Source organism: Ranitomeya imitator, chromosome 5 (assembly GCF_032444005.1).
Source record: "Ranitomeya imitator isolate aRanImi1 chromosome 5, aRanImi1.pri, whole genome shotgun sequence".
NCBI lineage: Eukaryota > Metazoa > Chordata > Amphibia > Anura > Dendrobatidae > Ranitomeya > Ranitomeya imitator.
This window is the reverse complement of record NC_091286.1, coordinates 184199260-184214464: the sequence shown is the minus strand read 5'-3', so window position 1 is coordinate 184214464 and position 15205 is coordinate 184199260. Positions and strand designations below refer to the sequence as shown.

Genomic DNA, 15205 nt, shown 5'->3' with positions numbered 1-15205 from the left:
GCATTTCATTTTCCACCGTGAATACCGTGGAGAAGAAGGTGTTTAATATGTTAGCTTTTTCCTCGTCATCTACAACCATTCTTTCCTCACTATTTTTTAAGGGGCCTACATTTTCAGTTTTTATTCTTTTACTATTGATATAGTTGAAGAACAGTTTGGGATTAGTTTTACTCTCCTTAGCAATGTGCTTCTCTGTTTCCTTTTTGGCAGCTTTAATTAGTTTTTTAGATAAAGTATTTTTCTCCCTATAGTTTTTTAGAGCTTCAATGGTGCCATCCTGCTTTAGTAGTGCAAATGCTTTCTTTTTACTGTTAATTGCCTGTCTTACTTCTTTGTTTAGCCACATTGGGTTTTTCCTATTTCTAGTCCTTTTATTCCCACAAGGTATAAACCGCTTACACTGCCTATTTAGGATGTTCTTAAACATTTCCCATTTATTATCTGTATTCTTATTTCTGAGGATATTGTCCCAGTCTACCAAATTAAGGGCATCTCTAAGCTGGTCAAACTTTGCCTTCCTAAAGTTCAGTGTTTTTGTGACTCCCTGACAAGTCCCCCTAGTGAAAGACAGGTGAAACTGCACAATATTGTGGTCGCTATTTCCTAGATGCCCAACCACCTGCAGATTTGTTATTCTGTCAGGTCTATTAGATAGTATTAGGTCTAAAAGTGCTGCTCCTCTGGTTGGATTCTGCACCAATTGTGAAAGATAATTTTTCTTGGTTATTAGCAGAAACCTGTTGCCTTTATGGGTTTCACAGGTTTCTGTTTCCCAGTTAATATCCGGGTAGTTAAAGTCCCCCATAACCAGGACCTCATTATGGGTTGCAGCTTCATCTATCTGCTTTAGAAGTAGACTTTCCATGGTTTCTGTTATATTTGGGGGTTTGTAACAGACCCCAATGAGAATTTTGTTACCATTTTTCCCTCCATGAATTTCGACCCATATAGACTCGACATCCTCATTTCCTTCGCTAATATCCTCCCTTAAAGTGGACTTTAGACAAGACTTTACATAGAGACAAACCCCTCCTCCTCTCCGATTTTTACGATCCTTTCTAAACAGACTGTAACCCTGTAAGTTAACTGCCCAGTCATAGCTTTCATCTAACCATGTGGGAGGAAGCAGCCTAGGGGATAATAGGCAGCTTCTCATGTTGGACTCAGCTTTTCTACTGGCAGGAGGCCCGTTAGCTGACGTACCAACAACAATAGATAAACAGAAGCAAGGAAAATAATAAACTAGTGTAGCATGTAATCCCTCTAAATATACTTTAATTATAAACATTAAAAATACCAAATCCCAGTGAAAAACTGAAAAAATCTGTACCGTACCAATGACCTAACCGTATCCCTACATTTTGCTGCTATCCCTTCCTAACAGTGGAGGTTGGCACCCTGATAGAAACGTTTTTTTTGGTGCCCCCACTCCGCGGCGGCTGTCCCAAACTATCCCTGTTACCACCTAACAGACTGAAGGTGGGAAAACAATGAGCAAAACAAAGAAATGAAAAGACAGTACTAAATTAACTTCAAATACGGTATGGTACGAAAAATATATAGCATTCCCCAAGCCAATACTGCTAATGACATGTAATTGCTAATAATACAGTGGCATTGTGCCATACAGAGGCTTAGATGACATTATGCATTGGTCATATAACAAATACTGAGAGCCCATAGAGAGGACTCAACATGCCATAGACAAAGGGGAAATGACTAGCAAAACCGATATATAAAATAAATGACCTGGCTCAACTCAAAGGTACACAACTCATCATAGCTCACATTAAAGACTATAGCATGTGTTAGCCCTGTGAACATTCATTCATGAGTGATACAAACAAAAGCATTCACGGGTAATAGCCCGAAAATACTTAGCTTCAGCCAATAGCCTCAGCTTCGACGCGTTTTCCCGTCATACGGTTCATCAGGAGGCAGCGAATAGAACCAGATGGTGAACAGATGCAGGCATCCTGATAAATGGACGTTAGCTGACGTGGCCAGGGAATCACGTCACAAGATTGGGACCTGTGATCCATCAGCGACTCCCTGTGGTCACAAGCTACATAACATGGCAATTGCAACCTATCTATACCCTACCATTGTCCTACACTCTTGACTGTATGCCTGTATATTTGCTTTTGTATATATATATATATATATATATATATATATATATACACACACATGTATCTTTCTAGTGCGCCTTTCGGCGATTAAATATAAAATTAATCTTGAGCTGCTCTTTTATCTCAATGAATCCCCACTTCTGCATCATCAGTTGGTTATTATACGCTACCAGGGTTGGTTTCTGACCTGATATAAGCCTGCTGTCGGACGGGGCTTATATCGAACGAGGAACTGGTGGCAGAATACCGTACTTTGTTAGTGAGGAACTCTGATAGTGATGGATGGGAGGTTTATATATATATATATCCCCAGCCTGGACTGGTGATGTATTTGCCCCCCTCACTGGGAGCGCCTAAATAACTTGTGCCTTTAAGGGAAGCCTTTCCGGCGACCATTTGCCCTCGGTGCAGTTCCCTGACTGACCAGGGACAAGTGGTGGTGCCAGAGAGTCGATCCCTGCTGGGTCCTTCTCTCCCCTCCCCAGAGGTGAGTAAAATCGACACACCCCTTCCCCTGTGCGATCCGTCAAAAGGACCTTAGGTATCAATGGTTATGACCAACAGCAACTAGCTGTCACTATATCAGTGGACATAACCATGGATACCTAAGGTCCTGCAATGCCTGCACATGAGGAAAGAGACATAGCAAATCAGAAAAACTATACTACATTTCTAATTGGAGATATTTGATAATATATTATTACACCTATTACATATTGGGGTAGGATCTTGGAGATGGGAATACCCCTTTAAGTTCCCACAATGAGTTTTTGGTCAGTTTTTGACACTGTATTTTCGCTGTGCAAAAAACATTATGACTTACAGTTCCAGCAAATTGAACGGGATTTATAGAAATCTCATGCCCGCTGTGTATTTTTTTTTCGTACTGCCTAAACTGAACTGCGGTGCATTTTTAAAATCTAAAATATTTCAATTTCTGCTGCAAGTAGGCCGAGTTTTATGTGCAGATTTTCCCTATAGAACTGCATTACATTTGGAAAATCCATAAGAAAAAAAAGCGGAAACGCACTAAATATGTATGTATTCCTCACATGACTCAAAGCTTGGTTAATGCCAAATACCTAAAAGTGTAAAAAAATGTTTTATTTTAAACATGACAAAGCAACAAGAGACAAAAACTGCAACATCAAAAACACAATAAAAGCACACTCAAAAAAAGTAATGTAAAAAATACAAGTAACCAAATTTACTTAAGAGGTGCAGAAATGCAACAGAAAATCTGCAGCATCAATACTCATCAAGGGAAAATATCTTTTTACACCCAACTGTATTATGCAGACTATAAGATGCACCTAAAATTTTGTGGAGGAAAATAGGAATTATTTTTTCAATAAAATGGTGGTGCATCTTGTAGTAAGATTTTACTGTAGCTTACCAGGTGGGTTGGCTGCGGTTGAGTGTGGTCCCAGGAAGAAGGTCAGTGCTCCAGGAAGCTGGAAGCAGCAGCAGGAGTGGGGCAATGCTGCAGGCACAAGGTTGGGAGGAGGGGGTTTTCGGAAGTGCAAGGCTGCTATGGGCTCTAGGCATTCAGAAAATGTGAGTCCACGTGCTTCCCATCCTTTTCATTGTGGTGGACTTTGGGGAAATGGTTGCCAGAGGCGGCAAATGAGCAGATTAAGATCTCAGGAGCCATTTTCTGAAAGACTGGAATGTGCCGCGGCCTCGCACTGCCGAACACCCCATCCTCCCAGCCTGAGGCTTGCAGCATCGCCTCACTCCTGCCACCGCCAGTTCCTGCAGAAGTGACCCTGACTCTACGGGAAGCTACATTCGGATTATAAGATGCACCCCATCTAAGCACTTTGAAAATCTATTTTCTCCTCCCAATAATCATGGTTTCTATATGTGAATATTATAAACATAGTTAATCATGCTATTTATGACACTATAAAAATATATTTCACTTACGAGATTCCTCTGTAGCAGTGTTTTCTTCTGAGCTGGAAGACATTTCGAACTATTTTTTCTATGAGTTTAAAAGGCTGATCAATTTTAGGCTGTATTAATGGCGTGAAATGCACAACACCAACATCTACCTGTAATATAAAAAAAATGCTGTGGAAAAAATAATGTGTGGACTGACAAGTACAAAAAGCATAGTAATTACAAGGTACTTCTGGGAAGGGTATAATGGCATATGATCTAAGTTAACATACTGTGGCTCCTCTATTCTGTGCTAAGTCAAACCTGTCTCACATATGGGCCATTCCATAGTTACGAGTGTTACATTCATACAGCTTAAAATGTATAAATAAATTCTAAGGAAATATACTACATTTGTTTTTATAGTAGAAACAGATATGCCTTATTATATATTTTCAATTTATGTGGTGAAATTGCAGATCCTATTTAAATAGCAGTGAAAAAAATGATTGACCTGGGTGTTACCAAAAGTATACGGAGTCCTATATAGAATAAAGAAAGTTTCATACTCTGTAAACTGGACAATAATTATGTTTTTTACTGGTTGTAGTTAAGTTCCCATGCTATAATATTAGAAATGTACCGTATTATTATTTCATAGTTAATTTTTTCTTTTTACAAAAACATCTGTTCAGAAATGACCGAACGGATAAGCGAGGGGGAGGAGTGTGTCTATATGTAAAATCATCCTTAAAACCCATCCTGCCTGATAATATAGGTGAATCTAATGAAAATGTAGAGTCCTTGTGGGTGGAGATAAGGGGAGGGGGAAAAATAATAAATTACTGATAGGGGTTTGTTATAAGTCTCCAAAAATAATGGAAGCAACGGAGAATATCCTCGTAAAGCATATAGATGAAGCTGCAACTCAAGGAGAAGTCATTATTATGGGGGACTACAACTACCCGGAAACAGATTGGGGAATGGAAACCTGCAGTTCCAGCAAAGGTAATCGGTGTTAAGGTACCTTCACACATAACGATATTGTTAACGATATCGTTGCTATTTGTGACGTAGCAACGATATCGTTAATGAAATCGTTCTGTGTGACAGCGACCAACGATCAGGCCCCTGCTGGGAGATCGTTGGTCGCTGAACAAAGTCCAGAACTTTATTTCGTCGCTGGACTCCCTGCAGACATCGCTGGATCGGCGTGTGTGACACCGATCCAGCGATGTCTTCACTGGTAACCAGGGTAAACATCGGGTAACTAAGCGCAGGGCCGCGCTTAGTAACCCGATGTTTACCCTGGTTACCATGCTAAAAGTAAAAAAAAACAAACACTACATACTTACCTACAGCCGTCTGTCCTCCAGCGCTGCGCTCTGCTCTCCTCCTGCACTGACTGTGAGCCGGAAAGCAGAGCGGTGACGTCACCGCTCTGCTTTCCGGCTCCCAGACAGTACAGGAGGAGTGCAGAGAAGCAGAGCGCAGCGCTGGAGGACAGACAGCGGTAGGTAAGTATCTAGTGTTTGTTTTTTTTTACTTTTAGCATGGTAACCAGGGTAAACATCGGGTTACTAAGCGCGGCCCTGCGCTTAGTTACCCGATGTTTACCCTGGTTACCAGCATCGTTGGTCGCTGGAGAGCGGTCTGTGTGACAGCTCTCCAGCGACCAAACAGCGACGCTGCAGCGATCCGAATCGTTGTCGGTATCGCTGCAGCGTCGCTTAATGTGAAGGGGCCTTTAGATAACTATGAGAGACAACTACCTTTCACAACTGGTTCAGTACCCAACAAGAAGGGGGGCACTGCTAGACCTAATATTAACCAACAGGCCAGACCGCATATAATATAAGGGTTGGGGGTCACTTGGGGTATAGTAATCACAAAATAATAAGTTTTCATGTATCCTTTAATGAGATGTGTAGTAGAGGGGTTACAAGGACACTAAACTTCAGGAGGGCAAATTTCCAACGGATGAGAGATGATCTTGGTGCAATTAGCTGGGACGATATCCTGAGACGTAAAAATACACAAAGAAAATGGGAGACGTTTATTAGCATCCTGGATAGGACCTGTGCACAGTATATACCATATGGGAATAAACATACTAGAAATAGGAGGAAACCAATATGGCTAAATAGAGCTGTAACTGGTGCAGTAAGTGACAAAAGGAAAGCATTTAGAGAATTAAAGGAAGCAGGTAGTGATGAGGCATTAAATAAATACAGAAAATTAAATAAATTCTGTAAAAAGTAAAAAGTTGTTGTACAATTTGTCCTGAGTACGCTGATACCTCATATGTAGGGGTAAACCACTGTTTGGGTGCATGGCAAAGCTCGGAAGGGAAGGAGCGCCATTTGACTTTTCAATGCAAAATTGACTGGAATTGAGATGGGACGCCATGTTGCGTTTAGAGAGCCACTGATGTGCCTAAACATTGAAACCCCCCACAAGTGACACCATTTTGGAAAGTAAACCCCCCTAAGGAACTCATCTAGATGTGTTGTGAGAGCTTTGAACTTCCAAGTGTTTCACTACAGTTTATAATGCAGATCCGTGAAAATAAAAATTCTTTTTTTCCCCACAAAATTGTTTTTTTAGCCCCCAATTTTGTATTTTCCCAAGGGTAAAAGGAGAAATTGGACCCCAAAAGTTAATGTCCAATTTGTCCCGAGTACGCCGATACCCCATATGTGGGGGGGAACCATCGATTGGGTGCATAGGAGGGCTCGGAAGGGAAGGAGCGCCATTTGGAATGCAGACTTAGATGGAATGGTCTGCAGGCGTCACATTGAGTTTGCAGAGCCCCTTATGTACATAAACAGTAGAAACCCCCAAGTGACCCCATATTGGAAACTAGACCCCCCAAGGAACTTATCTAGATGTGTTGTGAGAACTTTGAACCCCCAAGTGTTTCACTCCAGTTTATAACGCAGAGCCGTGAAAATAAAAAATGTTTTTTTCCCACAAAAATTATTTTTTAGCCCCTAGTTTCCTAGTAGGAGAAATTGGACCCTAAAAGTCGTTGTCCAATTTGTTCTGAGTACACTGATGCCCCATATGTTGGGGTAAAGCCCTGTTTGGGCACACGGGAGAGCTAGGAAGGGAAGGAGCACTGTTTAACTTTTTCAACGCAGAATTTGCTGGAATTGAGATCAGACGCCATGTCGCGTTTGGAGAGCCCCTGATGTGCCTAAGCAGTGGAAACCCCCCAATAATAACTGAAACCCTAATCCAAACACACCCCTAACCCTAATCCCAACAGTAACCCTAACCACACCTCTAACCCTGACACACCCCTAACCCTAATCCCAACCGTAAATGTAATCCAAACCCTAACCCTAACTTTAGCCCCAACCCTAACTTTAGCCCCAACCCTAACTGTAGCCTTAACCCTAGCCCCAACCCTAACCCTAATGGTAAAATGGAAATAAATAAATTTTTTAAATTTTTTCTTTAACTAAAGGGGTGATGAAGGGGGGTTTGATTTACTTTTATAGTTAGAAACACGTATGCAAAACCGTATGAGGTGCACGGGTAGGTTCCCAAACCGTAATCAGCAAATAATACAAAACACGGCACTCAACTTTGTGGTGTGAAGAAATGAAAGATTTATTATCCCAAATCAGAAAACGTTTCAGTCCCACAGCTGGACCTTCATCAGTAACGTTTACTGGGACAATGCATAGATTCAAGTGGCTATATGGCCTGCCCGGAGGTTGCTACCAATATAGTATTGGATATCCAGAGAGAAAAGTTACAGCCTATATAGGTGCTGTCATTGCGGCGTCCACCGCTGAATATAAATCAGCGGTGGACGCTAAACATAAAAAAAAAAAAAAAAAAATTAATTAACTGGTTCATGCAGCTTTACATGAACACCCGATCCTTACACTATGGCCGGTCCGAATAACTATAGCAATTGTTACCATCCACCTCTCGTGTCTCCCCTTTTCCTCATAGTTTGTAAGCTTACGAGCAGGGCCCTCACTCCTCTTGGTATCTGTTTTGAACTGTATTTCTGTTATGCTGTAATGTCTATTGTATGTACAAGTCCCCTCTATAATTTGTAAAGCGCTGCGGAATATGTTGGCGCTATATAAATAAAAATTATTATTATTATTATTAATATAAATACCACCTGGTGATGTGATGCCCCACGCGTATCGCCCGGCGGACCAGGCTTCGTCAGGGGTTCTCTTTTTTTTACGGTGTTCACTGAAGGGGTAAACTAGTGATATAGTTATAAATATGTGTACTTTTATTGTTTTTTTTACTTAGATAAAGAAATGTATTTATAGGAACAATATATATATATTTGTTTTTAGGATTTTTTATTTTTTTTTACACGTGAATATATATTTTTTTACACTATAACATTGCCCCAGGGGGGGGCATCATGTTGTAGTGTAAGAGCGCTTATCTGACACTTTGCTGTGCACTGTGTCAGATCAACGATCTGACGTGCACTCCTGGAGGCTTCCCGTCGCCTGCTCTGAGCAGGCGCAGTGAAGCCACCTCCCTACAGGACCCGGATGCAGCGGCCATTTTTGATCCGGGCCTGCTGCAGGGAGGAGGAGGTAAGAGACCCTCGCAGCAATGTGATCACATCGCGTTGCTCCGGGGGATGCTTCCCTATACCGCCGGAACACTGCAATCATGTTTCATCGCAGTGTGCTGGGGGTTAATGTGTCGGGGGCGGTCTGTGACCGCTCCTGGCACATAGTGCCAGATGTCAGCTGCGATATTCAGCGTATGACGTACTATCCAGTCGGTGGTCATACGGGCCCACCCCACCTCGACGGGATAGTACGTCCGATGTCAAAAAGGGGTTAAAAAACTCTTAAAACGCATGCAATCCTATGAGATTCCGCAGTTGCGGTGCCCATGCTGCGGATTTTCCCGCTGCGGAACCGCATAGCGGTAAAATCCGAAGCATGTTCATTATTTCTGCAGAATCGCAGCGATTGCCAGGGATGCATTGTGCGAATCACCTGAGATGACATCACAAAGGTCCTTCGTACAAAGCATCCCTGAGAACGGAACGTACCAGGAGAACCACTGAGGAGATCGGGGGCCGTCGGAAGGTGAGAATAACCATATTTTTTATTTTATTATTTTTAACATTCTATCTTTTACTATTGATACTGCATAGGCAGCATCAATAGTCATCACTTGCATGCTTGCTTGCTTGCATCAATAGCTATGCTTGACAAGTGTGACCAACCTGTCAATCACTTTTCCAAGCGATGTGTCAAATCGCTTGTAAATCACAAGCAGTCTGCAAGCTAAAAATGTTTGTATTTTGCGGGAATACGCATGTGAATTCCGCATGTGATTTACCCGCGGCAGGAAGTTGCAGACAACGTGGGCACACAGCCTAACTGTACTGACCCAAAGAATAAATTGGTCTTATCACTTTTACTGTAAAGTGAAACTGTGAAAAAAAAAATAAATCCAATAACTGAAATTGCTGGTTTTCGTTCATTATTAATCTGAGAAATCTGAATAAAAAGTGATCAAAGATTTCAGCCCTTCTGTGAGGCCAAACAGTAGTTTCTGATGACATATGAGGCATCACCCTGTTTGTGAGAAATTGTGCAATAAATTGTCGGGTCCAGTTTCACCTATTAACCCTTAACAGAAAAATTTGTAGCTAATAAAAAGATTCCATTTTTATCACTAAAATGTTGTATTTCCACGTCCCAATGTTATGAAATTCTGTGAGGAATCTGTGGATTCAAAATACTCACTATACCCCTACATGAATTCCTTAAGAAGTGAAGTTTCCAATTTGGGGTCACTTGTGGGGGTTTCGGCTGTTCTGGCACCTCTGAAGCTCAGTTAATGTGGCCCACAATCTATTCAAAGGAAATCTGAATTCTAAGTGTCAATAAGAACTCCTTCCCTTCTGAGCTCTGACATGTACCCAAACCTTAGTTTTTGACCACATATGAGGAATCACTGCATTCGGGAGAAATTGCGTAACAATTATTGGGTCCATTTTCTCCTATTACTGCCTGTGGAAATGTTAAATTTGGTGCTAAAACTGTATTTTAAAGGAAAAACTGTAATTTTTGTAAATACCATTAAATAAATTCCTTGAGGGATCTAGTTTCCAAAATGGCGTACCTTGTGGGGAGATTTCTACTATATCAGGGGCTCTGCAAATGGGACAGCATTCACAATCTATTCCAGTCAAATTTACACTACAAATAGCGCTTCTTCCCTTCTGAGCTCTGCCGAATGTCTAAATAGCAATATTTGACCACATATGGGATATTAGGCGGCATAATGGCTCAGTGGTTAGCACCGGAGCCTGGTTTCAAATCCCACTAGGGACAACATCTGCAAGGAGTTTGTATGTTCTCTCCGTGTTTGTGTGGGTTTCCTAAGGCTACTCAGGTTTCTTCCCACATTCCAAAGACATACTGATAGGGAATTTAGATTGTGAGCCCCATCAGAGACAGCAATGATAATGAGTGCAAATTGTAAAGCACTGCGGAATATGTTAGCGCTATATAAAAAAATAAAGATTATTAAAGATTATTATTTAAACATTTGGTATATTTTGCTTAATACATTTTAAAATCCATTTTCTCCTACTACTCTTTGTGAAAATGAAAAATTTGCAGCTAAAGAAATATTATAGTGTAATTTTAATGTAATTTTTCAATCCACTTTGCCTTAATTCCTGTGTAGCACCTGCAGAAATAACAAATTTCCTCACAGCAGTCTATAATAATAATTTTAGTTTTTAAAATGGTATCACTTCTGGGGTTTTCCAATATACAGGCCACTCAAAGTCCCTTCAAAACTGAATAGGCCTGTAAAAAATTGGATTTGAAAATTTCTTTGAAACAAAATAAATATAAATAAAAAGTGTGAAGAATATTGGAGTTATAATTCCATGTCAATTATTTCTATCCTATTTGGCATTGGATTATAAAAATCTCTTCAGTCTGCAGTTGTAACAGAACACCAAGCAGCAGCAGGGAGTCGAGATTCAAAGGGCTGTGAGTGACAAAACTGACACCTTGTCCAGCTCAGAGCAGAACAAAAGGCTTGCTGCCATGTGGAGACCATGCTGTCAAAATTGCTTTGTTAAGTCAGTTATGATTCCATAAGGAGTGCAGATACTACACATCCTAGCCATACATCGTGTATATTTCCGAGATCTCTGGACAGGCCTGAATGCATTCCCAATGTCTTGTTCCGCTCTAGAACCTCTCGATATAGAGATACATAGAACAGCTACTAGAAGCCAGGTAGTAAAGCTGTGTTTTGGTCTTAACACGTAGCAGGGGCCGGCTAGATCTGATGGTGCCAGAACCGCCGTCCTAGGACTGTCCAGAACGGAGTTACGATCTTTCATAGGTTTTGGAGCTTTGAAGCTGCAGAGGCAAGTGGAAGTGGATTTAGGTTCAGCCCAGTAGGCAGGAGGGGAGAGACCCAGAGGGGTTAAATGCTTGTGTAAAGCATGGCCTAGTGCTTTTTCTCTGGGGGAGGCTGCCACGACATATATCGTGTGAACAGAAGTCCAGGAACAGAGAGGACCACAAGCCTCTTATGTGGCAGGACCTCTCCGCAAGCCAGGCCTTTAATCTGATCCATATATTCTGCTTATATCTTCTGTCATACCACTATTATATTTTCATATCTGACCATCATATATATGTAACCACTGTGTATATAGTGTATTGTCTAGTGTGCCCTTTAAAGAGAACCGGTCAGCAGAATTGTGCACTGTAACCTACACACAGTGTCACGTCAGCGCCATTATACTGAATGAAATGACACCTTGGTTGATGAAACGGTCTTAATTTTCAGTTTGTAGTTAATGAGCTTCTCGTTCCCTAAGGCGGGGCTGGTGTATGAGGTACTCTGATTATAAATTCATAATGCAGACTGATGACCGCTCACTAGTTTACATAATTAATATGTAACATACTGAAGATCCAGCAACATGCGCACCCCTGCAGAAACCTTGCACACCTAGACACCCACATGCTCTCTGACTCTATTCTAACACTGGCATCCATATCCTCGCTCTATGACACAGACAGTGCCACTATTTCTACAATACCACTCCCGCATCAGATATTGCCAAGGCTAGTCTTCATTTTTCAACCACCACAACACCTTTGCATACCAGACCAATGCCCAAACCCCATAACCTCCCTATCCAACATCACTAAAGGGGAACTTTATTGTCTCCTCTCCAAATCACACCTCCCACCTGTGTGCTCGACCCCATCCCATTCCACCTCCTCCCCAACCTCACCACTACTCTTATCCCATCCCTAACCCACCTGTTCAACCTATTACTAACTTCTGGTACCTTCCCTTTTGCTTTCAAACATGCCGCAATCACGCCTATCCTTAAAAAGCCAGGCTTCGACCCAACCACTATGTCCAGCTATCGCCCAATATCGCTGCTCCCATTTGCTTCCAAACTCCTGGAGCATCACGTCCAGGCTGAACTTTTCTCTCACTTCGCATCTAACTTTCTCTTTGACAATCTACAATCTGGTTTTCGCCTCCATCACTTCACTGAGACAGCCCTGACCAAATTACTAACAAACTACTTACAGCCAAAGCTAACGGACAATACTCTAAACTCCAGCTCCTAGACCTGTACTCTGCTTTTGACACAGTTGACCACTGCCTCCTACTACAGATCCTCTCCTCCTTTGGCATCAAAGACCTCCCCCTATCCTGGATCTCCTCATACCTTTCCAACCGCACATTTAGCGTCTTCCACTCCCACACTACCTCCCCATCCCACCCTCTCTCTGTTGGAGTCCCGCAATGCTCTGTTCTAGGACCCTTACTCTTCTCAATCTATACACTTGGCCTGGGACAACTCATAAATTCCCATGGATTCCAGTACCACTTTTACGCTAATGACACTCAGTTCTACCTCTCTGGTCCAGACGTCACCTCTCTGCTGTCCAGAATCCCAGAGTGTCTGTCAGCCATATCCTCATTCTTCTCCTCTTGCTTCCTCAAACTCAGTGTGGACAAATTTGAACTCATCATCTTTTCTCCATCTCACAGATCATCCTTACCTGACCTATTTATCACAATTAATCACGCTTTCCCCCGTACCGGAAGTCCACTGCCTTGGAGTAACCCTTGACTCTGCCCGGTCCTTAAATCCACACATCCAAGCTCATTCCACCTCCTGTCGCCTCCAGCTCAAAAATATCTCTAGAACCCATCCTTTCCTCAACCGTCAAGCTACTAAAATGCTTGTACATGCCCTCATCATCTCCCGCCTCGACTACTGCAACATCCTTTTCTGTGCCCTCCCTGCTAACAACCTTGCACCTCTCCAGTCCATCATTAACTCTGCTGCCCAACTAATTAATCTCTCTCCTCGTTACTCCTCCGCTTCCTCCTGCAAATCTCTTCACTTGCTCCCATTCCCTCAGCGTATCCAGTTCAAATTACTAATACTGACCTACAAAGTCATCCATAACATGTCTCCTCCATATATCTCTGAACGAATTTTCCCGATGTCTTCCCTCACGTCTCCGATCCTCCCAAGACCTCCTTCTCTCCTCCACACTTATTCACTCCTCACCCAACCGCCTCCAAGACTTCTACCGAATATCCTTCATCCTCTGGAACTCTTTGCCCCAACACATCTGACTATCATCCATGTTCGGATCCTTCAGACGGAACCTGAAAACCCACCTCTTCAGGAAAGCTTACAGCCTGCACTGATCCCGCTGGCTCCTCACCACTACCGGAGATACCGCCTCACCAACACCAGAGCTGCTGCAACCCCTCAACCTACTGTCTCTTTCCCCACCATCCTGTAGAATGTAAGCCCGCAAGGGCAGGGTCCTCTCCCCTCTGTATCAGTCTGCGATTATTAGTTTGTAGTTTGTTTACTGTAAGAGATATTTGTAATTTGTATGTAACTCCTTCTCATGTACAGCACCATGGAATCAATCGTGCTATATAAATAAATAATAATAGAGACAAAAAACGTTTCTGCAGGCAGGTGCCAGCCTGTCAACAGTCTGCATTATGAATATATAATCACAGCACCACATCGAACTCAGTCGAGGGGTTCAAGAGAGGCCTGGATGTCTTCCTGGAGCAGAACAATATTGTATCATACAATTATTAGGTTCTGTAGAAGGACGTAGATCTGGGGATTTATTATGATGGAATATAGGCTGAACTGGATGGACAAATGTCTTTTTTCGGCCTTACTAACTATGTTACTATGTTACATACACCAGCCCCACCTTAAGGCGTGAGAATCTTTTCAACTACAAACTGAAAATAAAGATTAAAGAACAACCAGAAGATGGATTTAGTCAACCAAGGTATCATTTTATTCAGCATAACGGCGCCGACCTGACACTGTGTGTAGGTTACTGTGCACAATCCTGTTGACAGGTTCCCTTTAAGGCAATTGAACATCTAATTTAACCTTAGGCTGCTATTTTATCTTGATCCGCAAATCCACATGTCCGTTTCTTGGTTTAAAGTTCCATGCTATCGGGGCCGATTTCTGGCCCAATATAATTCCTGTTAACGGAATGATCAGTGGAGTTCACCAATTGGTGATTGTTTAACAGCCTGATTGGACAAATTGAACACACTTATGATGGGCACAGAATGATCATTAAAGGGGATACTAGGACTAAAAAAATGTGCTTAAGTATTAACAGACAGGTAGTTACTAAAAGAGGTAACTAACCGACTGTTGTACTCAGCACCTATCATTGACAAAATGGAGATTTAGCTGCTTCCTCTCAACACAGCATCATGTTGATTGACTATTCCTCCAATTAGACAACAGGGAGCTGGATGTTAAACAGCATGACACCAGTAGTCCCGCCCTGTCAACAGGAAATGAAACTGCCGCTCTGTTGATACGACAGCAGCGGAAGTCTATGACCACTCTGTGTCGGCAGAGAACAATGCCGGGCACAACAGGAAGGTAAGTCGCAAACAGAACAATATCCCCTTTAATAAATTATACTGTGTGCACAGGCTGTTACAGTTTTAGGTAGCACATTACCTGAATACACAGGATGATGTGCTGCTGAAAATAAAGATTTTTAAGCAGGCTTAAAGGCGTAAATATGCAAACTGTCTCTTCAGAGAAGTAGAGGACTATGAGTCTAGTGCCACCCATTGGAAGTAGCAAACCTAAA

At 42.1% G+C, this 15205-nt stretch overlaps 1 protein-coding gene across 5 annotated transcripts in view; it reads right to left on the bottom strand.

Moving 5' to 3' along the window:
* The window catches only part of TFB1M (transcription factor B1, mitochondrial), a 396419-nt gene that overhangs the window by 87545 nt on the left and 293669 nt on the right, over positions 1 to 15205 (bottom strand). For all 5 annotated transcript variants that reach the window (XM_069769397.1, XM_069769396.1, XM_069769398.1 and 2 more), the window contains one exon: positions 4062 to 4189. In XM_069769397.1, coding sequence (XP_069625498.1) covers positions 4062 to 4189 — 128 coding nt within the window. The remainder of the gene's footprint in view (positions 1 to 4061; positions 4190 to 15205) is intronic.